This window comes from Ptychodera flava (genome assembly GCF_041260155.1).
Source record: "Ptychodera flava strain L36383 chromosome 3 unlocalized genomic scaffold, AS_Pfla_20210202 Scaffold_27__1_contigs__length_13241970_pilon, whole genome shotgun sequence".
Classification (NCBI taxonomy): Eukaryota; Metazoa; Hemichordata; class Enteropneusta; family Ptychoderidae; genus Ptychodera; species Ptychodera flava.
Window position 1 is genome coordinate 12,843,481 of NW_027248281.1, and position 27,418 is coordinate 12,870,898.

Sequence of the window (27,418 nt, forward strand, 5' to 3'; positions counted from 1 at the left end):
TCGGGTCTTCAGCGGATGGCGGAGGTCAAAGTTCATCTTCGGGTATAAGTGTCAGTGGGAGTTCAATATTGGCGAACAGCCTCCTTGCTGCTGGTATTCTACCAGAAGATGACCTTGAGGATGATGCTCCATTGACCATTGACACTGGAGATACTGAGAGCTCTTTGAAAGCTTTGGCAGATATGAGAGACTCTATTGTACATATGCCAGACGAGACAAATGCTACCAAGTCATCAGATAGTATTACAAATAACAGCCTGTCTTCAAGTGCCTTCGATACAATAAACGAGGTACCACCAACAACTCAGATTGCAACCATTTCATCGCAGTCTGTGCAAATGAGTACCAACACACTGACCAGTGTTGGTCACCTGTCAAATGTTGCTGCAGTGCGTTCCACTGCAGATACTGGTTCCATGTCCACAGCGTCTGTCAGGGATGGATCTGCAGTGCAGAAACAAGGTGCAGTATCTGACGTGACCCTTTACACACATCAAGGTACTTCCGTTGCAGCGTCCGCCTCGTTACAATCAACTTCTCCAATGCAGTCCAATTACTTAGCCAGCAATCAGAGTGCTGTATCATCGGCGTCCAATATCCAGACTTCCGTGTACAGTCAGCCTCAAACCAGGCACTCATCCCCGGCCGCAACATTCGCCGTGCCGTCAGTATCCAACCCAAGTCCTTCCAGTAACACAACTGTGCCGTCGAACAGTCCAAGTTTTGAGTCAGGTGCTGTTTCAAGTCAAGTTCACACACATCAGACAAGTCACCAGCTCCCAGGTGTTGGGATCCCCTCCCCCAGTTCTAACAATACCAATGTTCCCCCGAGAAATCAACCAAGCCTTGCTCATTTAAATGTCTATGCAACACATTCCAGAGCAGGGGACACCAGAACCACGCATTCAATGTATACAACAGAAAGTGCAGTCACTCCGATATACACAGCTAGTCAGTCGCAGCAAAATGCTATGGTATCAAAATCAGCAGCACAGACCCCTGTATTGCCGTTTCCACAGATATTCCATCGTCCAGGCAGTGATGCTGCCAACCAGCTCCATAGGTCGTCGTCGCTGTCATCTTCATCATCATTATCAACAGCAACTATAACTTCTGGAAGCTTGACACCAAATGCAGTGGTTTCAGCCGGTCAGCTGTCCCCAGTGCTGGTCAGCAGACAGCCAGCGTGTGCTCCTACCCAGTACGTGCCATCTAATCCTTTGAACCAGTCATCTCAAGCATTAATGAGGCAACCATCACCAAAGAATACCACTATACCGTCACCGGGCACTGTTTCCCAGAGGCATGCAGTCTCCCAACCCTCCCATTTGAATGTAGCACCACCTCTGTTCTCAGTGACCGAATCTACCACGGTTGCTCTATCTCGCTCATTGCCCGTAATGACCAACCAACCCATGGCAGCAGCTGCCAGCCAGCGAAGCCAGCCAGTGTCACATCAACTGCCACGTGTTGCTGCAACCACTGCCACTGTGTCCACTCGTGCTTCGCAGGGTGCTGTAACACACAGTCGACAAACTAGTGGAACAACAGCACAGCACCACACAGGAACAAAGCCACAAGCAACACAACCTGCAACGTCGCAAGGTGTCTCCAATCAGTTTTCAACTACTTCCACTGCGCCCTCAACGCAACGAAATACATCAGAGCCTCCGACCACACACTCACAGGAAACTGCTAAAGGACAGCGATCACGAAAGAAGAACAGCAACACCTCGTACAGCGTCCAGAGTTTGAGTCAGAGTACCGTTGCAAGCAGACCTCCAACCACTTCCTTGACAGAGTCGTCACCTAGTCAGTTCTCTGCTGCAAGTGCTGCTGTAACGCCCACAACATCAAGTTCAACATCAAAGGAACCCACAGTGACTTCCCCGCAGTCACATGTGCCACACTCCTCACCCCATTGGAGCCATAAACCACCAGTACAATCCTACTCTTCAAGCACAAACTTCAACTTTGCTGTTCCATCCTCTGTCCCGGCGGCCTCAGCTCCCCACAGCATGGCAAGTAACTCCAACCAAGACACCTCTGCTTCTCCGTTTTACCTGTCAACTTCAGCCGGTCAACACAGTCTATGGAAGCCGCCCCCACAGCACATGCATGGACGATCACAGGTGCAACTACAGACTCCATTTTCTTCTGACGATCCCTCCACAATGAGAACGCCAGACGCTTCGCAGATTGACACATTGCCGGGTCAAATCCATGGCGGTCAGAGTAATACCGGATCTGTGCCATTTACAAGCTATATCAATCAGCCCGGCATGATTCGCGGCAAAGAACAACAGCAACACATACAGCAACACCATCAACACCAGCAACAACACCAGCAACATCATCAGCAACAACACCAACAACAAAGGCAGGTTCGTCCACAGCAGTTTGAAAATTCTCCACTGCCATGTGTTTCTGAAGTTCATACAAGTGTCAGCGGGGGTCAAAGTTCAAGGCCTGTTGCTGCGCAGAGGCCGTCACCCCAACAACAAAGAGATCAACATAGTAACAAGCAGCAGAAACAACCGCAGCAACCGTCGCAGCAACAACAATCCGTTCAGCACCAACAGCAGCATCCTCCAGCACAGCGACAACATCAACAACAACAACAACAACAACAACAGCAAAGACAACAGCAACATCATCAACAACAACAACAACAAAGACAACACCAGCAACAAAGACAACAGCAACAACAACAAACACAGCAACAGACAGCACAACAACAGCGGCAGCATCTCACCCACCAGAGACCACAGCAGCAACACATACCACAGCAACAGACAGCGCACACAGTGGCAACTCACCAACCACCGCAGCAACCTCAGACCATGCAATCAATGCAGAGCCAGGTGAGTCAGGCTGACAAACAAAGAGAAAGCACCAACCAGAGACAACAAAGAAACAGCAGTAATCGGGAACCTATGGCTAGAAACCAAGACAAGGTACCTCACAGCCAATACCAGAGAACTCCACAGCAGGGACAGTTCTCACCAAGTTCATCTCAGAGTTCCATGTCTATGTCACAGTTCAACCCAAACCTTCACTTCACCCAGAGGAGTCCTCTAGACGGCAGTGGTGCCAGTCTACAGCAGAGTGGCAGCAATACCAGTGTATCCAATCAAAACCAGCAACCTAGTGGCAGACAGAGTAAATCACAGGCCCAGAAGAGACAGCATCCTAGTGATAGCCAGCAGAACAAAGGGTCCAAAAGAATGACCACGGCATCAAATAGATCTCAAGGAAGCCAACAAAGTGTCAGACAGGAATATAGAAGTCACTCCTCAGATATGTCCAGGAATTCATCAAATGCACCAAGAACTTCACCGGCGTCTCAGCCACAGAGCATTGGTCGGCAGCTTAGAGGTAATCATATTGACTCAGAAAGCCGGACTACACAGCCGGTTGGGTTGGATACCGCTGTGTGGCCAGCATTTCCTCAGAGAAACGCAAATCCCAATATCGGACCTGATTTGAACAATGCACCGTTCCTAGGGTTCGGAAATGCTCCCCAACATAGCAGCTATAACATAAGCAGCAGTCAGCCCACTACAAGTTCTACTTCAATGGACAATACCGGAAACTTCTTGCCAAGTTTTTCACCTCCAAGGCATCTCAGTGGACCGGATATGCCTACTTATTTCCCACCGCCTTTACCAAATCACATCTTGACTAGTCCGCCCCAACCACCAAAGCCAAACATTGGCAGAGATGCTGAAATCAGCGCTCCTTTCAATCCAATGTTTACATCATCCAGACCGTCTGGCATAGGGATGAATTTCCAGCCAAATTTTCCAGTATTCCAGGAGCACCAGCCTGGATTCAACATTGGAAAGACATCGTCCGGAATAGCGCCCCCTATCACTTCAAATGTCACTGTAACACCTCATGTTTCGAATTTTAATGTTAGCAATATCTTTCCTGAGATTACCGGTGCCGGAACGAGTTCTCAGACTGAAAACATCGGCATGAACATTTCATCATTACGCCTTCCTGTACACGGCAATCCGACCATCAACCTTGACCCTGGAGTGACCTCTCTGCACAACATGGGCAACAAACCGCCGCCGCCGCCGCCACCTCCAGCTGGCCAACCATTCTCCAACAGTGCCATGAGTATCAACAATCTACTGGGACCAAGCCACGGCGCTGAGGACAGACCCAGTATGAGACTTGGTCTCAACAGCACTCTAAGTACACCCTTCCATTCATCAACATTTAACAGTGGAATACCACCTCTTAATCTGCCCTAAGTCAAAAACCTTGAACAGTAAACCAGAAGGTGCACACATCTGCGTATTTACTTGGCATTGTTGCATTGAAAAATTCTGAAAATTTTGTCAGAAGCCAGGTTGAATTTCAAATAACTATAAATGTGTGTATGAATTAAACGACTTCAGTTCTGTAATAATCCAGAAATTTCTAGAAAGTAACGTGACATTCATGAGCATGGTTGAAAATATTTTAGGCTGAGAATGATCAAAATTAATACTATCCTTTGTACAAGACTGTGATGTTCAGGGTTTTAAGGCTGTTTATAAAACCAGGTTTTCATGGGCAACAAGAAGCAAAGACAAAGACAGCAAAATAGAGTAAAAGTCTTCATGTACATATTTTAATTTATGTAAGCCGCATTACTTGACAGTTGATACAGCTCTGAATATTTTCGAACTTTTATTTCAAACACTAAATTTTGAGATGTAGATAGATTTAAAAAAAAAGACTTCTTTTGGAAATCCTTAGCAAATAATACTATTGAAAATTTTTATGACTCACTTCATTGGTTTTGAAGTGTACACAAATATTTATTGGTCAAGCAAAAGACTAAACTGACTGTATTTTTTTGATAAGTATTGAATGGCAAATATTACAGACTTACAAAAAACATGGTTCTAGCAAGATAGGAAGACTTTTCGATGTATGTTATACTCGGTCATTGGGAGCTAGCGTACAAGCTGGCTTACGAACCGTTTGTTCTGGAAAGCCTGAACTCTTCCAAAATAGCCATTGTACCGTATGTTTGAGTGTGCAGTGCCACTGTATTTCAGTGTCACTGGCAAGCAGTGGAGGGTAGGTGTGGACTCACATGGTAGCTAAAAGCATGCAAATTGTACAGCCAGAATTTTGTGTCAGGTCTTTGCAATGTCAATTCACCAGCCATTGCCGTCTGTATTGTGAAATATTTGATAATGCACCACCAGAAATAGAAATTGGATTTTCCCTGTGCTGTGAGTGCTGGTATTAGTATATTTATTTTGCGTGACTTGCAAGAAATCGGATATACACGTTTGAGAACAAATTTTTCTATTTTGATGTATTTATGTGATAGTCTATGATAGATGTAGATTGTCCAGACTCTGTGATATGCTTTCTTAACTCTGCATCAAGTCCTTCACCCTTGACCCCGTCAACTTGTAACGTTGTGTCTGGAATTAACCTCACTTGGGGTTCAAAGAGTTTAGCAGTATCTGTTCAGTTGTTGTGTATCACACAGGGAGATATACTGTATATGGTTGTGTGAAGGTATGGGGTTATTGGCCGCAGAGCAGGCAGCTGTTTGTCTGAAATCAAAAGTAGATTATACAAGTGTGATCTGAAGTGCCCGTGAACCATGGATTCAGGAATGTGTATGAGATGCCTTATTATGAAGAGATTTGTGTTTTATATTCAGTTGAAAACACTATCTGAATATTCTCTCACATTGATCAATATAGATTATGACTTACACTGCAGTATATTGCAACATAGACAGTAGAACGTTTTCCCTATCTTGAGTTATAATGAGGACATAGACAGTGCTTTTCATAATGTCAAGACCAACTTTGTCATCATAAGTGATATGATGAAAGTGATGATTTCACACAAGCTGACCAGAATGCCACTACTATGAATTCTGCAGAACACAAGAGTCCGAGGATGCTTTGACTGTTTGACTTGTGTTTGGGACAGAACAGGTCCTCTTGAAAGTGTAGCACCGGCCACTTTCATTGAAATGTAGATTAATAGCTCAATCAAGAAATGATTATGGCATGGAATGTGAATCTGTCACACTAGTTAACATGAAATGCGAACTAGAAAAACCTATGTAGATGCCGCAAGGATGCTGCAAGTTCAAATGATAGAGCATTCATGAGTCTGTACACCCCCACTTCCTTGTAAATTGGTCCAACCACCATAATGAGATCAATGGGGACATACCACAGTTTTCAGTGAAAGGGTTGAACTGAATGTGCTGTGTATTTTCTCAAATTGTACTTAGACCATGGATTTGCTTTATACTGGCATTATAGAAAACCGGTTGTGTGTATTCCCAAATAAGTGAGACTGTTGGTTTACTCAATTGCCAAAACAAATATATCTGTTCATGGATCATAAGACCGAAAAATTCCTTGATTTCCCTGGTTCACTTTTGCGCATTGAGGCGCACAGTAATTTGACAGGCTCATCTGCTGAACTTGTACAGTGCTCTAGTATTTCTGTATTATTTTGCTTCATTTCAGTGAAAAGTTGTGCAATTTTTGAACATGTCAAGTCCTAGTTTTCTGAGACCTGTATGCCTTTTTGTCATTTGAGTTGTTTTATTATTTCATATGGTAATTATTAGAATGAACCACTACCATTGTCATTAAAGGGACTCGGCTTCAATAGACTTCCTGACACTGAGGGCGCTATTCATTTTGATTTTTTAATACCAACATAACAACGCCATGTCTCAACTGCTCCTACGGTTATTAAGTAACATGTACTTAGCATTTATTTCTGATTTGTAACACTAGATCTGACAACTTCAGGACATCATTTCTGTGGCATTATTCTAGCATTGTTGTCTTGTTGTATGGCTGAAAGATTTCAGGACAAAACCACTGGCCACCATGACCAGTGAAGTTATATGACTTTCATTATCTATCTAGACTTGAATTTGAAATCAGAGCTGAAGCAATACATTCTAGAAATGTTAATAATATTTTGTATATGAAGCCAGTAGTTCACTGACTCCTGGTTTGGTGAACCTGAGACAGTAGGAGCTGTACTTAAAACAGTCTGTGGCCATTTCTTTGTTTTTAATTCATCTTTTATTGTATTTCAAACTCCTAGCTTTCATATTACTATGATTTCAAGGGCTTTTAACCTCAAAGTATAAAAATACTTTAACCATGGTCTTTAAAGAGACGTATATTCAGTAACACACTAACTTTCAAAGCAAAGCTTTCACTTGAAGATACAGCGATGTAAATGCTTAATGCAGGGATACGTATCGTGCTACAATCTCTGTCGGGCAGAGCACTGAAGTCATGATGTGTACATTCAGAGAAGTGTATGCAAGCAAATTTTAAGTGAAAAGGATTTTCGACTAAACGCCTGACAATGGTATAGTCCTACTGTATTTAGTGATGGGATTGTACCAATATACTGGAAATAGGTGGGATAGAGTCAAATTGATGTGTTTTTCAGAATTCAAGGCAATATATTTCTACTCAGCATTCAGACGTCTTCACCTTCATCAGCTATTGCACTGCTCGTCAAAGATACAAACGGATAAAACTTGTCCAATATTTGCATATTTTGGAAGGAGATGAAATTTCAGGAGGATATTTGTATAGTCAGTGTTTTGTCAAAAGGGTTACTATTGGTATTTATGAATAACGAAAGAGGGAATTTAAAATTTTGAAAAAAAATTTGGGATGTATTGTGAGAGATGTATTTTGTGTTTCGGCCAGATTACTTATTAAACACTTGTAAGTACAAATAAGGATCTATCTTTGATTGAAACACTCAGAAAACCTTGGAATAGTAGCAGTTTTAAAAAGATGACAATAATGAAATAATGTGTCTGATCTGTACAACCTACAGTTTGGCTTCGAAGTGATGAATAAATACATTTGTAATGTTGATATCAACTGCACTGAGAAAGTACCATATTTTATAGTGTGGCTTTTAGCTTTTCAAAAAAGCTTTCTGTAAAAATGGCAACATATAATGTATATTGAGCTTGTATTTTTGCATCTATGTGCTTTCTAAACTTTTTATCGGAAAAATTATGAAACGTCTCAACTCACAAAGCTGTTTAATTTATACTCCATTCAATAATAAATTTGTAAAGACGATGGAGTTTGATCTCCATATGATAAGATTCAAATGTTGATAATATTATTTATTTATCAATATGCATGTACTTCTTGTATAAATCCAAAATTGTAACAATAAATAGCATTGCAATTATCTAAGAATGGCTGTGTTGTGTCAAATCAGTAATTTGGAGATCCTCTGGGTTTATTTACTTTATGCAAGACGTCGGCCCCATCACCAAATCACTTGAAAAGATGCTTGGACGATTCACGAAGTTGCCCTCTGTTTATAGATTTGTGATGTTGAGAAAAAAGATTGTGTCCGTATCTTCTTAAGGTTGAGTGCTTCCTTCCCTTGTATTTGGTGGCTAAATTTACGGACAAGAAATTGTCAGTCTGCTGCGAAACTGATGACAATCACGATGTCGATTAGTGCAATAGCTCATTTCTTAAGTTGATTAGTATCACTTATGACCAAGGACATGTCAAAATGTTTGCATTCATGGCGAAATGTCAATCCTCTGCAAACCGTGAAGTTACCCATATAGAGCAATATATGTCAGCTTTCACATTTCTCTGAATGGTGTGTACTTCTTAATTTAAATTGCTCCACTCGCCTTTTGCTCTTTGCTCCTTCACAGCCCTAACGTTTGCATTTTTTCTGTTGTTTCAGCAAATTCATTTCAAAACTGATGCTCCAAGGACCAATACCCAACAAAATCCAGTGATTCTGCAGCTTTGTCTGCTGGTCTTGCTTTTCTTGTCAAAGTATCACTATGTTTGCCATATTATCCACTGATCTGTTCAACGACCAAAAGCAAGAACAGTGAAGTCCAGGGCAAAAACCTTCATTTTCCCTGATCATTGACTGCCGGGTTTGTTCACTCCAGGACCTGTAATTTGGTCTTGTCAATCTGCTAACTGTTCAGACTGGAATAAAAGTTGTATTCATTGTCTTGTATTCTACATTTGTCCCTGATATATGATATAGTTCCAAACAGCTAAAATTGTGTGTGTCCTTCGGTAGAGACAGCGCCCTCACAGGACAGTTCAACATATACACCCAGACCTGCTGTCCCAATCAATACAGCTCAACAACACCAGACTTTGTTCAGTCTGGTTGCTATGCAATTTGTTATAATGTAAGCATTCAATGTATTGACATGTACAATAATTCTGAAAGGTCTGATAATACCTATCATGACCTGCAGGCCAATCATGTATGGACAATGGAGGAAACTTCCTCTGTGCTTGGAAATTTTTGAACTATATGCTATTGCAAATACTGTTAGTCTAGTTCCTGGCCAGGGTATGTTTTGCCTTCGTTGATTTTTGGCCTTCGCCTATATGGGCAAAGGCCAAAAATATCTGAAGGCAAAAATACTCTGGCAAGGGACAAGACAAAAATACCATATGCTCCGGATGCACTGAGCCAAATGTATCAGATTCTCCGCAGTATGAGCTTTATCTGACAGGAAAGGATTTCATTAACAAAGACAAGGACGGTACAAAGTCACAAACATCCCACAGCAGGGTTAAATTATTATTTTATTTCTTTATTCATCAGCGAATTAAAAGGTCAGTTTTGCATTCTCAATGGTTTTTTACAGATTTGACAGATGATAGATTAGCAGATATTTTGTAAAATCAACACAGACACTGCCACAGTAACCCAATCACTGGCAATATCCTGCGCAGGCTAGCCCAAATGAAAATTGTACGTCATCTTCAAATGCATTTAATTTCCAATTTTTCCCAGTGTCATAACTCCTGATAAACTCACTTACATTAGCATGTATACCTTTCGAACAGCAGCTATACATTTGATGTCAACACTTTCGATGTCTATTCATAAAAGATAAGCATTCAGTTTTTGACTGAGTAGAGTGAGATTTTTTTTTTGAAATGAGACTCCACAGGTATACTTCCTCAAAAATGTATTAAGTCTGATATACCATGATGCACTTCTGTTAAAATTTGATAATGCTGTGACACACAGTATGACGTCAGGCAATTATCAGTTCTACTGTGCAGTCTGAAATGACTTGCTTACAATCGTTGCTAAAATCAGATGAACACCATTTCCTGACTGCCTGTACGAGTTCATGTACTGCTGATAGCGAATGTAAGACATGAAATTCATGTGAAGTGTTTGGTTTTTGTGCCCATAACCTGGTTGTAACTTTTCTGCCAGGAACTATCAATAATTCATATACCAGTACCTTTAGACTAAAATAAGTAACAAATAAAATATACAGAAACTGAGACCCAAGGTCAGTGTGAACAAATATGCATTTGATAATGTCCATGGAAGGGTTACAAGTAACAATTCTTTAAAAGGTCAAAGAAGAACATACTTCAGAAATGCTTGGTTTAGTTTTCAGTGTAAATGGGACACATTCACCAGTCTTTTGACAATTTTTGTTGTTTATGTGTGAATTTATTTGTCATTTGGTGATTGAAATATGCTCCACCATTCATAAGGTGTAACTGTTGTAGTGTAATACATTTCCGTCATCTCATTCCTGATACATATTAAAAACAATGTTATGAGCATTTATCACAATCGTAACGCCTGCCAAATAGCAAGCTAACCTCTCAGTCAGCTGACACTGATAAATATTTCAACGGAGTCAATAACAAATAATTTCTCACATGAATCAAACAGCCATAAAAATATCAAAACTATGTCCCTTTGAAGTTGATCTCAAACGCTGTTTGTTAGAAATTTCATAAATATTGATGATGTCACTGATCTGCATTGTGCGTTTCAAACACCTAAGCTTTCAACAAGGCATTGACCACTGCTTTCACGTTCAGGTTTTTCAGATCACGGTAGGTCTGACCAGTGCCGACAAAGACGATGGGCTGTCCAGTGGTATAAGTCATGGATATGGCAGCGCCAACCTAAAGAGATAACAAAAATATGTTCAGTGCGCTGACCGCTGCCCCAGATGTACATTTGAAATCATCATGGCACTGGAAACAACGTTGTACAAAAATGTAAACGATACAAATATTTTTTGCTTTACATTGATTGAAAAGTGTGTACGAAGTCAGAGTTTCAACAAAATTGCTTCAGTAAGGTGTTTCTCACAGTAGATATATTGTCAATTACCAAATGCTAAATTTCCTCCCTGTGACTATAAATTTCTCTGTGACTACCGTGTACTGCAAGGTGCAAGGTGGATTGGTGTGTACCCGGTATTTATGCAAATTGTATTAATGAGCATTGTTTTGGGTATTAAAATTGTATGGCAGTGATGCCTTATCAATGTGGAATATTCACACATCTCACATCTTCCATGGTATAGTGTATATTGGACCATGTACTGTACCTTGTCATCAATGGTGTCAAACTTGGTGAGTAATATTCCATCAATGAGTCGTGGATTATCCATGTTGGAATGATCAGCTAAGGCTTGGTTGAATTTCACTAACTGATCCACAGCTTCATTGCCAACCAGTGCCTCACCTACAAACATCACCAAGTCTGGCTGGTTGATTTTTATCAGCTGTAAAGAAACAAACACCATAAATGCAATATCACTGAGTGTATCTCACTTGTCAAGAATCCTGCTTGGCCTGATTGAATTGTTTTCTGCTTAAAACCTTTAACCCCTTTCACTGCCATGGACTGATACAATTCTATTGTAAAGTTGCAGCTCTACATCAGATGTGCATGAATGGGTTGAATATATTTCAAATTCATGGTAAAAACAACCTGCAGTATTGGCTGCTATTTGGATATTTCAAGCAATTACCATCGCCATTCTGAGTACTTGAATGGATGAAACATTAATCACAACTTGTATTAGTCTAAATATGTACACTGTGACCACTGAGAAGAAGCAGCATTATGGATTACAGAGATCCAAATGCTGGCATGTGATTGAAATACTGGTAACTGGGCATTGGAATTTATTCAAGTTGAAGCACACATTGCCTTAGTATTTTCATATTTAATTTTCAGTAAATGTTCAATCAAATTTTCACCTTCTTTGCACACATAATAATATGTATATGTAATGATATCCTGCAAGGACCACAAAGACAATAAGGGTAGCATGGTAGAGGCAACAACTCGGGTATTGCCACCACTTGGTTGGTGTTCTATCAAGACCTTGATTTCTTACCTTGGATAATGATCTCATGAGTGGTTCATTGTCCTGCATACGTCCAGCTGTATCCACCAACACAACATCAATGCGACAATCACGAGCTGTGTGACAAAGGTTCCAAATAATGAAAATGAAAATTTAGTGTAATCTACTCATTGGCAATGAACACACAACTTCAAAAATAATTTTCAAAACGTTTGTGCAGAACTCAGTTTGTGTTCTTTGGCTGAAAGATTGAGAATATGCTGTCAAGTGTTCATGGAAATTACCAGTGGAGCACCATGACTATCTCAAATCCTTGCTAGTAAGACATTACAAAACTTTAATTTTACAATTATTACAATGATCCTTACCGTAATTAATGGCTTCCATAGCAATACCAGCGGCATCTTTACCATAGCCTTTCTCATAGAGCTGTACCATCTGAATGCCGCCATGGGCATCTGGTGGATGTAATGCATTCAGCTTGCGAGTGTGGGTTCTCAGCTGTTCCACTGCACCAGCTCTGAATGTATCGCAGGCAGCCACCAGAACACGGAAACCATTCTCAACCAACCAGAAACAAATCTGCAGGACACAATGATTTGCAAGTATTAAATGTCACTAGAGGGCGCTGTTGTCAAGTCATAATTCTGTCAATGGGGCCTGAGAAAAACTTATTGCCTTGTTTCTGAGCCCAGATGCACTGGTTTACAGCTTATGAAACTTATTTTGACATTCATTAAGAACAACTTTTACTGTCTTGTTTAATGAACATTAAACATTCACTCTTTTACCAGTATGAAAAATTCACATATCTCTCTAAGTTTTACGTAATTTGCTTTTGTATCGAAAATATTTGAATGTCAACCCCTGACATTTAATTGTGAAGAGAATACATCCTACTCTACCAACATTTAACCTGCTAATCTCCGATTACTTGTAACAAGGTCCACAATTACCATTGAAAACAATGAATTTGGACAAAACCATGGTGGATATATATCGAGGGTATAAGGGTTTTACCTTTGCCAGATTAGTAGATTTGCCAACACCATTGACACCACAGAAAGTGATGACGTACGGCCTGTGTTGATTCTTGGTGTCCAGAACATCACGTAGGATATCAATACGTCTGCGTGGAGAAAGGATTTGAACCAATGACTCATTGAGACTGTTCTTCACAGTGGATGTAATACCTGGTGAAATAAAACATGAGACTCTGTCACAATAGTATGATGGAAATGACAGACATTTGTAGCAAAATGCTGATTTAGATTCAGAGATTTACATCAATTTGAGACAGGTGTACAGCATGATTTAATACAATTCAGGAATGACAGCGGATGCAATAGTATAACTGATTTCTTCTTTACCCCCTTTACCATAATAGTTTGGCCCAAATCCAGTGTTATGAATAATAATTATGGTCCTGTTGATAGGGCATTGGGATGAACAGGATCCACCTATCATGTCTTCAATATTGTGATTTTCAAGCATACCACAAGTTACTCATGTTGCTGATTTTACGAGCAAAAACACACATACATAATTTTTGATGAGTACTGATGAGTGTATTATGAAAGCCAGGTATTTCTTTGTAATTTTGACACAGGTTTGCAGATATCTACTCACGGTCAAATGTTCCCAAGACTTTGCCTTCCAGTTTAGTGGCAACCGACTCACACAGTTTATCAGCAATATCAGCTGCTACATTCTTTGCTGCAGAAAAGTAAAAAAAGAAACAACCAATGAGTGTGTCAGAATTGTTAATTGTCTTTATACATCCATTTCTGGATATCGCAAGGAAATAAATTATTGTAAATTACTTCTCGCAATGAAATAAATTATTGTAAATTACTTGTAATGAGAAGTTCTGTATAGAATCTTCATTTATCTGAGAGGGAAAACTAGTATTCATTCAATTTAGATGTGCTAAAGAAACACTGTCAAAAGAAATACAGTGCATGACTTTGAGGATATTATCTGCACATTTCTATCAGCAGTGCAACAGGCTCCTGGTGTCACTACAGTTGATATGGTGTGCGAGTGGACTCTTACCGATCAGATGATCTTTCATCTTGTCAAGGGCAGGAGCTACGTCTTCCTTGGTCAGCGTCTTGGATCCAACCAGACCTTTGAACATGCTGAACACACCGAATCCAGACCTTGACGTACTGCAGTGACAATATTCAACGGAAAAATGCTAATATCAGTGAATCATAATCTGAAAGCAAGGCATGACTGGTGATTATTGGTATATGTATGTACAATTATCAATACAGATCAGAAAAATGATAAAAACACTGCTACTTCTAAAAACTAATGTAAAAAATTTTGAGTTGTGTATTTTGAAAGTGTGTGCATACATATGCCTGCACAACATCACCCTTTTGGATGCATCTCTCCATTACACATACATACACACAGCCACATACTAACACACACCAGCACATATACCGTACATGCATTGTAACTTTAGATCAGGACATACATGTACATTCATAAACAGAGTTTATCAACATGAAATCAATAAGTAAAGAAGGCACAGACTTACTTCTTCTTAGTAGTTGTTTCCTCTTCCTCAACTTCTTCGTCTTCATCTTCAGATGATTCAGTATCAATGTTGTCCAGCTCTCCTTTCATGGTGCCTACAAACTCCATCTAGTCACATCACAAGAAACATCATGTGTTAAAGCCATGACTCTCGATACAGTTTTTCATGGTAAACGCCCTAATTTGAAATCCCTGGGTCTAGACTGTTCACAGTGGATAGACACTGTTTATATTTTTTCTTTAATTTAGGCTTAATACCAAACATAATTCATTGTTTGCTTAGCGGCATTTTCACAATTGAGTGTACCAACTTTTGTTCTTGAGTGTTACGGAAAAAATTCTAAAAAACTATTTTACAGTATATATTTACTCTTGTGATAGCTTTTTGAGTAAGATTTTCTGAGCAAATCAAAGCAAAAATTACAAAAATCGGACCATGTTTGGCAAAGATATGGCATTTTTTGTGGTGTGAAAATGGTCAAATTGACTGTTACGAAGGTACACTGCATTTTTCAACTTTAAGAAAATGCTGTTTTCATAATGTAAACTCTAGTAAAGGTACATGTTTTTTCTTTCTGTGTGGTCTTAAGGATGTCTAATACAAGTAGTAAGTAACGCCATGGTATGCTATTCACCATTGATTAATACCATTAATAAATCCAAAAATAGCCCATCGTTACGGATTTTGCGTTTTTCATTATGGACAATTAACCAGTGTATAACTTGGTTCTAATGTATAGTTATTTTGTAAAATGTTGTTAAAATCCATTGCAGGTATCTGTTAAGTACTGTAATAAACTCTACTGTCATAAGCATCCATCTGTTTATTTTCAAGAATTTGCCAAAGACTCAGCGTAAATTTTCCGGAAATTTATGTAGTGTCCGTACCCCACCATTAATTACACACCTATATTAGGCTTTCAGCAAACAAAGGTAAAATACATATTGTAGTACTTGGTATAGATGAATGATATATGTATTCATCTTAGACAATCACCATTAAAAAAATATATATATGAATTATAGGCAAAATGTAGTGTCCGTACCCCTTTTCCAGTGGATTACACTGATTTGGATTTTACTGAAGTAAAAGGTTTGATATACCCTTAGTACACTGCTGAGTGGTTTAATTATAATGTAACCATGTATAATCAGTGTAAAGTCAAACACTAAAATGTAATTTCAATTGACAGATGGATTCAATAAGGTAATTTTGGGGTCAACACAATATACACTACGTTTTTGTACAGGAATTTTGCCCTGGATAAAAAATAGTGCCAATGACCTTGTAGCTACAATATACATGGATGGTATGGAAGATGTACATAGTATACTACCAGATATAGTGAGTGCACAGGTCCTATTCTAATGGCAGAAGAAATGTTTAATTTCGGCTCATACTTACCGACACCCCCCAACCCCACCCCTATATACCAGTACACAGATATTAATCAATAGCCAACGTAGAAAACTGCCATCAGGGCCTATACTTTAGTTTCTTTGCTGTCTGTCTCTGACATAAGGTGGACTCTTATACAATCAGGCGATTGGATAAAAAGTCTTGAAACATCAATGTTTATTAGACAAGGGGTTCCTGAGATGATCATTCATTAAATATGCCAAATAGCGATAACTTGATGCTGCTCAATGCCTTTCAGTGCAAGTACATCTCTATATCAACAACATGTGCCAGTATAGTAAGTGTCATTAAATGTGATGCATTACTTTTTGAGGCTTGAGCTCACATTATCTACAACACTACGGTAATTCACCTAGCATAGCAGTCAGTTAGCTAAAACCCCTCGAAATAGACATTTCAACAACTGGCCTAGCATCTGAAATAACTGTGCTGTGATATTTAAGAGAAATCAAATGATAGGTTTGAATCAGCTGGCAAAACCTCAATTAATATTAATAGCACTAGTGATAATAATGATTCTTGCATAAATATAAAAAATAGCGTTGCTCGCATCTAAAAAAAAAAAAACGAAGTACATGTTTCTGTTTCCTGTTTTTCACTTGCAAACAAAAGTGCTATTTGTATTTGCAAAAGGGTTTAATTTTCAATGTTTAGACAGTAGTCTGTTTTAATGACCAATTTTCAATTTTGAAGATCAACAGTAAAAATTTGGTGGCCCAAACTTGAAATGTTTGGATATCAAATTAAAGGCATTGCTCGTGATCCCTGGGATCGCCTTTGTTCTAGTCTGTAAGAGGATTATGGAGGTGTGATAGCCTTTTGTTTTCCATTGAAATTGTAATCTGGTGGGTAAATTTTCTGATGAGACAATCTGGTGCCAGCGCATGCCTTTAAAGTAATACACAGACAAAGTCGGAATATAAGGTGCAATATACACACCAACTAAACTGATAAGAATGAGACTACCAACAGCTTCAATGATATCAAATGTTGGACGTCAGTCAAAAAAAATTTCAATTATTTCCCAGTTGTGTGAGTAGTATGTGTAACACAAAATGTGAATATTTATTGGTTTCAGATAAAATGTATAACTATAATTTGACAATTATTGTACGCAAATATATTGGAAGTCAACATGATTGTCCACAAAAAGCTGAAAGTTGTAATCAAAAGCAGAAAAACACCGGTCATTTGTTCAATGATCTATGATAAATTCACACCTTTGAAGGAACAAATTTATATTGTGTCAGAGAGTTAGGTAGTCAAATTTGTTGTTTACTCTGTTTGTGTGGAGTGACCTGACATCATCCTAAATTGCTCATGTTCTTAATCATGTTTATGAGTTGCACTGCGCTACCCTCCATACTGTGATGATTTACTTAATCAACAAATGGCCTGTCAACTGTCTGTATGTTTATATAAAACACAATGATTGGACTAAGACAGATACTACCGTATGTTCACATTCACAAAATTTAGGTCGGACCTGGGCAAGGTTACAATAATCCTCTGTGGGGAAAAATTTGGTTCACCTTCACATTTTACAGGACTAGCCTAGTTTTGCCAAAAAGAATTAATCTAACTACTAAATGACACTTGAACTGCAGAGACATCTCCAGTATTGGTTTCATGAACTTTATGAGACAGAATTGGACTTGCAGATTGTACAGAAATGCATGTAACCAGTGCACAGTGTTTCTGATGTCTTTGTTAACTAATGCCTTTCTTTTAAGTAATGTTAATCAGATGATGTGGTCCCACTTGTGGAGCAAAACCTGGTGGGAAGATATTGTGTTGAGAACATGGAATGATAAAGACTGGAGCGAAAACTTTTAGGTTCAGTTGGGCATCATCTTGGTCCAGACATGATCCAAATTTGAGGCAGTACTGGATTCCCTATTGCCCAGCCGAAACTAGACCGATTCTGGCCTGACCTAGAGTGTCCATATTGACAATATTGAGTTGACTCAAAACCTGGGCTGGCCCAGGGCTGACATAAACTACTCAATGTAAAAATGACATGTACTGGTACTGGAGTCTGTATTCACAGTAGAGTGCATCTTGCCACATGGCATTCTTGTGGATACAAATCTCTTATCAGTGTTTGGGTATCCCTCAACGAAATATTAGCTAGAGTTGATCCACTATATTATACCGTACATGTGTCATAAATAACCTCAGATTTGTTTTCTTGGTCAACTTTCACTACAAACTGATACCAGATATGACTACATTGTTTTCACAGTTACAAAACTGTCTTAAAAGATATCTGGGATTGGTATAGGTTATTTCAGGTCGCAGACTAAAGATTAGCTCCAAAAATACAAAATTACGGCCATGTTCCCCCCCCCCCACTTCCAAGTTTGAAGAAATATGTTGGCTTAGTTTGTGTCTTTAGATTTTTTAACTAAAATTTGCAAAAAATTGCCTCCAAAACACAAATTTATTATTTTTCCTGAAGCTGTATGAAATTATCTAAGTATATCCTAAGTCATCTGTATACCAAATATCAAAGCTTATGCGATAGATGAGAATATATGAATTGATTGTTCATTGAATCTAGTGAATCAGTTGTGTGTTGGGTTGGTTTCCTTCAGTTGACTATGTAAGATACGGTAAAACAATTTTGTTTCTCTACACATGACATTGACAAGAGACACTTCATCTCATGAAGAGTAAATTTCATTATTTCAAGTACTAAAATGACATATTTCTACATCAAGCAGTTTGTTGATAAAATGTTATCTTGACAGGTCCACTGATACAACTGTTATGTTGCAACTTGACCTTTTTCAAAATTATTGATCTGTCTTTAAAAACAGTTGTCTTTTCTTCCAGTAGCATGTCATATTGACCAGTATTTGGCTTGTCAACACACATGTACAAGCATTGCCATTTTTTGTTCAATGAATTTTAGTTCAGACTTAACTTTAGTAGAAAACAATTTTAATGCATGTTGTGTAGTGTCCGTACCCCACCCCACAAATTAGTTAAATACAACTATTAATCAGTGAGTAGGGTTAATATTAGAAATTTTATAGCTTGATGATTTTACTGTTTTATCAAAAAACTTAAAAGTTTTCAATTTGTTCTTATTGTTGATGCTAAATTTATATTTGAGTGTTGTTCTCTGAATAACATTAAACCATGAACCATAAATATAGTTTAATAATATCTTCAATTAATTACACTGTGGTTAAAAGTTTACAGGATAAGGCAAAATGGAAAGAAAACCATGTTTCTTCATCAATTAATCAGCTATTATTTCTACACTAAATGTAAATGATCAGCTTCAGTACAGGTTTGCTTTGGGCTGGTGTTGTAGTGTCCGTACCCCTTGTACATACTTTATGAAATATTTTGATGAGTCTTTCCAACATGGACTAACATATGAAATGATGCTATATATCATAGCTATGCATGCTGCCAATTATCATTTTAAGTTTTGGGATTCACTGTGGAAGATTATTAAGCAATAATTGAAATGTGTTCGTTGTTCTTTCAAAAATAAAGTGTTTCCTTTGTTTTGGTATGAAGGACAACATTGTATACACCCGGTGGAATTCAAAGATTCTCTACAAAAGTCATTTTATGATGTAAGGCTAACTGTATTGATTTGCATTTGGTAAAAGTATTGTATATTCTCCCCTAAATTTTGCAATGGTGCAAAATCTTTTCTTAATTTTCTAAATTGTGTAGTGTCCGTACCCCATGTAAGGGTACGATAAAGAAGGCCTGTTTATTATGGAACTAAGACAGTTTGTGCGAAACCATTTCTGCACTATATATGTGGCATATGTACCTAAGTCCTGGTAAGGTTTTCACAGTAAAACAATGAGGTTGAAATTTGGCCATTTTTGACCCCTACTTTGTACACTCAATTGTGAAAATGCCGTTTACAGTGATCACGGCAAGAAGTGAGCACAGTGGTTGTTAACCTTTACAGTAACAAACTTATCAGGGCAAGGCTACTTACAAACACAGTGTACATGTACATATGATATGTTTGTAATTGGAAACTAAAAGAGGTTCTTTACTGATATACAAACACTGATGTCAACAAGTGCTGACACAAAGCCAAAAATCTTGAATTTCTGCTAGATTTCACAGCTGTGTAAGCATTGAAATCCGACACCAGGGAAATACTCTGTCAAAAAAATGTTGTTTTAGCTGTTGCATGATCTCTACTGACACTGTGGATGGGGATTGCCTACTTGCCACTTTGTCAGTTCATACTGGAAGAATACATTTGTCATTGTTGATAGAGTATTCATAATTATTTGTACAATGCCTCAAAAATACGAGATAGGTTTACTTTGTTATTGTGTGTACATTTTATCCTTCAAATGCACCTGATAAATGCATCTCATCAAAATTTTTTGACTGATAGCAATTTCATCTGTAACTTACAGCATCCTGTATGTCAGCATCATTGACTCCATTGGTTGCTATGGTAGCAGCATCCTGATCTTTGCTATCACTGAAATCCAAAGTCTTGGCATCCTTAGATGTGCCACCGTGAGACCAAACACGAGCTTGTTTCTCTCTCTTCTTTGGTTCTTTTGTGTTCTTGGATTCTGGGGCACTCTTACTGAAAATTGGAAAATTAAGAAAGGTCAAATGTACATTGGATGTCCAGCGTTTTCAATTATAAGTGGGAGGCGAAGCTGACTATATCATGGTTGTAATTTGTGATGAGAAATGTGACGGTAAAGGGTAATGGTCTCTATAATCAATAAATATAGTCATTTAAATGACATCTTCCTTTCCAAGGATAACCGCGAAAAGGTCATACCATCCGAGTAGAACAATGACTGTCCATGAACGCTATTGTAATCAGTAACACTGTACTACTGTTAATACATGAAATCTGCTGGTAGAAGCACACTCATCTAATACAAGACACTTTGTTTAATCAATAAATACATTAATTTTGTATCTTTAAGGCTGAAGTTGGGTGTACATTTCACTGTATGCCCAAGCACAGTCCTGACACTAAACATTGGTTTTCCTTTGACACAAATTCTCCTCTCTGCTTGTATTACACCAAGCTGCATTTTCGTGCAATGATATCAAAGCTGTAAATATTAACCTTGTAACTCACCTGCTTTTCTTGCCTTTCATTTTATTGAATAACTTCTCCCGGTTCCTCAAGATCTCTTCTTCATTCAGGGAACCATCACTATTCTTGTTGCCATTGGCAACTGGAGCTGACATCTTAGTGTCGATTTTTGCAGCTATGTAAAAGAAACAAAAAATTTTATTAACAGAGTTAATATCCATCTATACAAAAACTACTAATTCTGATATAGAAACCTTACACAATTTAGAGATAAACATATTTATTCATATTTGAAAAGGACCAGTAGCTGTGATTTTTGATGATTTTTTGCTGTTTTTTTTGTAATGTGTCCATTGTAAATTCTTGCTTTACTCCCAAAATTATGATAAACCACCTACGGTTCAACTTGCAACAACAGTTTATGTATGTGTAAGATGTATGTTTGAATTCTAGTCCAGAGTCGAGACCTGAATTCACATTTGAACAGTAACAATGCAGTTGACAGTTCACAGTTCACACATGTACTGGCTGTATTGACAAGCTGAGTACTGTGTATTTCAACATGCTTTGGAGAGTAGAGCAAGAAACCGTATTCGACACTACAAACAAAAACAGTGAAAAATTCATCAAAAGTAAGAAGAGTTACACGCCCTTTACCTGCAAAAATCAACTGATGTCAAATGTTTTTACACTAGATAACTGAACCATTTGATAATGGAAAAAATAGTCTGATACATTTCCTACTCATAATTGTATGGGCAAGCAAAACTGTATTTCACTGACACAAATAGATGCCATACATACAACAGGACTTTTGTTATTGACAGAAAGCTGATAAACATTGCCAGAATGACATATGATGAGTTTGACCTTGATAAATGAATGCAATCCTATTTAAGGACAAAAGAACTATTTCTCTTACTAGTATTATTGAATTACAGCAGTGGTAAATTACTGTACCAGATGGTTAGTGCAGGTGCTTTAAAACTGCATAATATTTTACCTACTGTTTGTAAAAGCATTTTTCGTATTTTACTGATACACAGAGTTCAAGGTATACAGGACTGTGATTTCACAAATAATACGTTTGAATATATGTATATTCAATTAAATAATTCACTCCAAATTTATCCATTGTTGTGAAGACAAATTCTGATATCCTAACTCATAGATGAAAATGTGAGCAAAACAGACAATATTCTACTACACTTGTGAAAAAGAATTCCCTAAAGAAAACAGTCCTCTGATTTCTGTCTGTTACTATGTTACTATCATAATATACAATAACATCTTCAAATTCATATATATTTAGTCCAACTATTCACTCCTGAATTTTCTCCATAGGGACCTGGGTATATGTTGTAAAGACAATTCATACAGTGATTCAACAAAAATGCTCAGCTGAAAATGTGTGCAATGCAATTGAGGGGGGTTGCTTCAAGAATCCTCTGGTTGTTGGTCACTATTTCTATGGTTACTGTTTCTATGGTTACTGTCATGTCTCACACACTTGTTCAATCATGAATGATTCCATGCCACTTACCATTTTTCTTATTTTTATTTTCCTTTTCTTTCACCTTCTCATCTTTCTTGGGATCAATGATCATCGAAGACACTTTCTTTTTGGACTTCTCAGATTCTTGAAAAGTTCTCATCTGAAAGATAATGTCAGGTACATGTTAACAATGAACACAGAAGTCACACTTATTATTCTCCAAATCACAAGAACTAGCAGTTACTTATTGCTGCATAGGCTATGCTACAGAGCAGTATAACAGTTTCTTGTTTGTATATTTGATATACCGTATCACCATTGTGTTCTTGTTATCTTTGCAGTGAGTATCAGTGTTGCAGCCAGGATGCAACCTTGCGACAATGTCCCCAAAACAAAACCCTTTATCCCACATCCTCGCCCATCTTGGGTCACTTATGTATCGACAGAGTTCAATGGGTGTAGTCTGCAAGTAATATGGGTTACTGACGATGGCCTTTGTTTTGCATTATTTTGAGGCTTCTATTTACGTACTTTTGAAGCTATGATTAAAAGTAACTAAAACACTGCACTTGGTTGTAGTCCAACTTAACTATGATTGAAGGCAGATATCGTACTGTTACAATTGCCTGAAATTAAAAGTATAACGACGGACCCCCACCCCCCACCCCCTGCTTGAATTTTGTTTTATTTTGTGAAATGAATTTTATAATAAAATAAAAATTTGATTGACAACTGACAATGTTGTCTCCAAAATGTGTAAAATGTCCCCCAAAATAAACAGTAGTGGGGCACAGTGTCCTCTGGTTTAAATATCCTGGCTGCAACACCGGAGTATATCTGTGATCAAAATATACAGCACTGATTACATGACACGCTTATATGAACTAGGTCAGTCTATCTAGACTAGAGGGGAGTTTTGAAAATGTACATGTAAACACTTGAATCAAAGAACATGAACTGTAAACTAGTAAGTCTGTAGAATGTCTACAGCCTCTGTGCCATTTTGTCCTATTGACTTTGTGAAGTACCGTAGTTGTGCGATATACAAGTGCAAACAACATGTATCTTGTTTTTTTAACAATCAGTCATATGAGAAACCTCTGTGTATAGTCATTTCTTACATTATTCCAAACACAGTTGGTTACATTGATAGAAATGAAGTCAACTTGAAGTACTGTAAACTGTCTACCAGATTTTCAAAACGAAAATAACATGAAAATTGCGTATACATTGTATGCTCCGTACGATGTGAGAATAACCATATCAACAAACCTGTTTTGGTTTTTTAGCTTCTACTTTTCTAGATTCTTCAGCTGCTTTCAACATCTTCTGAAAAATCTCTGTAAAACAGTCATATGATCGACTGACATTCCTTTCTTTCAAGTCATCCTTGTATTTATCCCGGAATTCTTGATGGACATCGTCGATGAACTTGTCAACATATGACAATGTCAAAATCTTTTGATACGCAACCTGCAGAAAAATCAAAGGATCAATGCTTTGGTATTGGATAAATCTTGAGACAAAACGCAATGCACTGTGGGTAAAGATGAACAAATGGAAGGGGTAGCATACAGGTGATACTAGAATGGTGATAGGATGGGAACTGTACAGACCTGAGTTTGCTATCTGCTATTACTACATTCAATGGACAAAAAGTACCCTCTCACCGATCTCATCACCACTGATTGTCCATGTTAATTTTGTGTTTGAAACCAGGAAAATGTTTTGGTTGTCAATTGTGATTGCGGACCTGTTTACAGGGAATTGGGATGAACAGGTGAAAACACTGGAAAGAAAAATTTCATTTTATAATAATAGTACTGCAAGTAGAAGGTTGTGGGTTTCCTTCTTTTCCCAGTTTGTAACATCGCAAACAGGACTTGCATAAGATGATTTCAATTTCAATTTATGTTGACTATGATTGAACATCGTCAAAAACTGAGAAAATAATGTGATTACGTTCCAACTTACCACAAAAACCAACTCAAACTCATTGTCTAATTTATATTTTAGAGTCAAGGCTTGGTGGTTGTATGTGTTGCTTCCACCCCTCTCCTGTAAGAAGAAAAGTATGATATGTATAAATGAGTGTATCTTTATAGCCAATCAGTGGCATGTATAGGACATGTTGAGGACAAGGTGGCCTAGGCTGTAATGTATCAATAATCACTGCATGTTTGTCGTGACAATGGCTTTGTGCACCATGTCTTTCATCAACACAGGACATTCTCATCTATTTCATAGGACAGGCCGATCTATAATACCGGTACTATTGGAAAACAGGACTGACACACTTGAAGGCATGTGATGTGTTCAGTAGACTCATATAAAAGGCTGCTGTAGTATTTGTATTTTGTCCCCATCCCTTACTGCAGATGTACATGTATACATTCAGACTACATACTACACAGGTGTCATTGCACCAACACAACTCCAGTAACAGTAGATTTTGTTGTAGTCAGACTGCTCAAACACCTCACCCTTTTGGTCTCAGTCACTGTGATCAACTCTACATTCTCTAAGGTGTTTTGTTCATCTATCGTTCAGTTTTACTGTAATGTTGCTCTGCAGACATATGGCTTGCATTGACTGCTTATAAATTCAACTTTGAAACTGCCACAGAAAATATCCATGAAATGAGCTTCAAAATTCCTAAGACAAAATGAATCCTGAATATGTAGGCTTGCTCTATCTTTTTTTGGTGTATTAAACATGTACATTTGGGAAATTATTTCAAGGTACATGTATCTATAGGAAAAAAAATATGCCTTTATGAATGGGATATGTGACTTGGGAGATATTTCAAAAGTGGTGTTCTACCTTAGTTAAATTTAACAGGTACACAAGGTTGCATTCAAGTGTGGTCATGAAAGAGATTATGCTCTTGGTAACCAATCTGTACATATAATATTTCATCTGTTCTACCATAGGCAGTCTTGTTTCTACTGTTTAGACTAAGGTTTGATTATGGACACACTGTAGTAACCTGCTTGACAGTCTGTGGTGAAATTACAGGATCTGATTGACCCGACACACAAATTGTGATTATGACCCCTGGTTTTACTGTCGTAATAGAAAGTGTTCATTATGGGGTAATTCTCGTCTTTTCTTGAGGTATGGCACCTAGTTACTTGATGATGTTGATCATTAATCAATAGTTGATAAGAAAGAATGAGTTATTTAAAGCAGACAACATAGGTAATGGAAAGCAACAATTATCCAAGCTGTGGGTCCATAGCCGTGGTGTTTTTCAGATGGGATTCCTACCTTTTATGAGCTGGTTTTCACTTTTACGACTTTTAACCTGTGGTGGGGTTAAAAGTCGTAAAAGTCACAACCAGCCCGTAAAAGGTAGGAATTCTGTCTGTAACCACCACAGCTATGGACCCACAGCTACAATTATCCAAGCTATCGTATTGTAGAAAATTTACCCCAAGGCCTCGAAGTAAAGCTGTTTTTACCTGTAACAGAAAATTTGCATCCACTTGTCTGGAATCTTGACAAGGGTCGGCAAAATATTTGCATGAAACCATCAAGCAAATGTTGATACTACCAGATCTGTGAGATTTCATAGGGCTTTATGACACCATTGATGATAAAAAGTTATTGCTGTCAGCCTGCTTGTACCTTTGTGTGTGTTGTTTGTCAAGTCATTGGTATTATGTTAATAGAACCTACAAAATAGTTGGCGATATTTTTCACAAATATTTAAAGTCAATGACATTCTTTGCTGTTTTTCATGCCACGCAAGTTACATTTTACTTTCATGGTTATAAAGTGGTTGCCATTCCACGTCATGACCATTCAGATCCACAATGTGGGCATGGGATTTTATTATGTGTTTCTTTCAAACTATGGGTGAACCATTCAGAACGCCTTACTGAACCATGGAGGTAGTCTCTACTACCTCCATGGCCTAACTGAACACATTGCACATCTGATCATATATACATGGCATAAATCACACAAAGTCATCTACTGAACTTCCACCCTGTTGTCAGTGTTGATAAAGTCTGTACATTACTCAAGCATGATGGGTCTGTTTTACCATGGATGTACAAATCTATTGTTGTACATCCATGATTTTACCATCTCTGATTTTCTACAGGAGAACACGCTGTCAGCTGCGACCATTTCATCAAACCATGGAGGTAGTTCTCTCCTTCTACCTCCATGATCAAACAGAAACGCTACCTACAAGTTCATGGTTTACTTGAATACACTTTCTGTCCACTGATAACTTTAACAGCTTTTATAAATTACAAACAACATTCCTTCATCCCATAAAACGTCGGGGACATCAGAAATTAGCGGTTTTCGTGAAGACCGGAAGCTGGTCCGCTTATCAACATTGACATTGCACAACACCGTAGGTAACATATGGTTCTGAACCGAACAGAAGTCTTTATACTTACATGTAAATTGATGCGAAACTCACCTGCAAAATGACACTTTTGATAAGTGCATTGACAGGGGGGCCTAAAGCCTCACATGTACCCTGAAAGTACCATAATACGATCCCTCCCTTGCTAAAAATTGTAAATAAATCCAACATTTCGGAACGCTGGTTTAGTGATTTCCCCTATCTCAGTATCTATGATCTTTTCCGCTTCAAATTACATGCGCATGCGCGCGTCCTTGTTTCTTTATACTCGCAAAGGTACAGGATGCCAAGATTCGCGTCAATTTTGATTACGAAAATCA

At 38.2% G+C, this 27,418-nt stretch overlaps 2 protein-coding genes across 2 annotated transcripts; one reads left to right on the forward strand and one right to left on the reverse strand.

Moving 5' to 3' along the window:
* The first annotated feature begins 182 nt into the window (after window positions 1-182).
* On the forward strand, window positions 183-8,240 carry LOC139126372 (AF4/FMR2 family member lilli-like). The gene has a single exon (XM_070692439.1). It carries the CDS (start codon window positions 183-185, stop codon window positions 4,263-4,265), a length of 4,083 nt encoding a protein of 1,360 aa, XP_070548540.1. The 3' UTR covers window positions 4,266-8,240.
* Window positions 8,241-9,613: 1,373 nt separating this feature from the next.
* LOC139126388 (signal recognition particle receptor subunit alpha-like) lies at window positions 9,614-27,326 on the reverse strand. The gene is made up of 14 exons (XM_070692454.1): window positions 27,153-27,326; window positions 24,686-24,769; window positions 23,984-24,184; window positions 22,760-22,871; window positions 21,259-21,391; window positions 20,565-20,745; window positions 14,736-14,842; window positions 14,240-14,355; window positions 13,814-13,900; window positions 13,205-13,377; window positions 12,553-12,766; window positions 12,215-12,300; window positions 11,417-11,593; window positions 9,614-10,985 (listed from the first exon to the last, which is right to left on the reverse strand). The coding sequence occupies exons 1-14, from the start codon at window positions 27,267-27,269 to the stop codon at window positions 10,857-10,859; spliced, it is 1,917 nt and encodes a 638-aa protein (XP_070548555.1). The 5' UTR covers window positions 27,270-27,326; the 3' UTR covers window positions 9,614-10,856.
* Window positions 27,327-27,418: the final 92 nt, after the last annotated feature.

Bases quoted from the DNA above. Each gene is read 5' to 3' on its own strand.
- LOC139126388 (XM_070692454.1), bottom strand. From the start codon at position 27,269: ATGTTGGATTTATTTACAATTTTTAGCAAGGGAGGGATCGTATTATGG. The intron at 13,901-14,239 runs GTAAGAGTCCAC...ACTTTTCTGCAG, and splicing joins GATGAAAGATCATCTGATCG to CAAAGAATGTAGCAGCTGAT. The intron at 12,767-13,204 runs GTAAAACCCTTA...TGTGTCCTGCAG, and splicing joins AATCTACTAATCTGGCAAAG to ATTTGTTTCTGGTTGGTTGA.
- LOC139126372 (XM_070692439.1), top strand. From the start codon at position 183: ATGAGAGACTCTATTGTACATATGCCAGACGAGACAAATGCTACCAAG.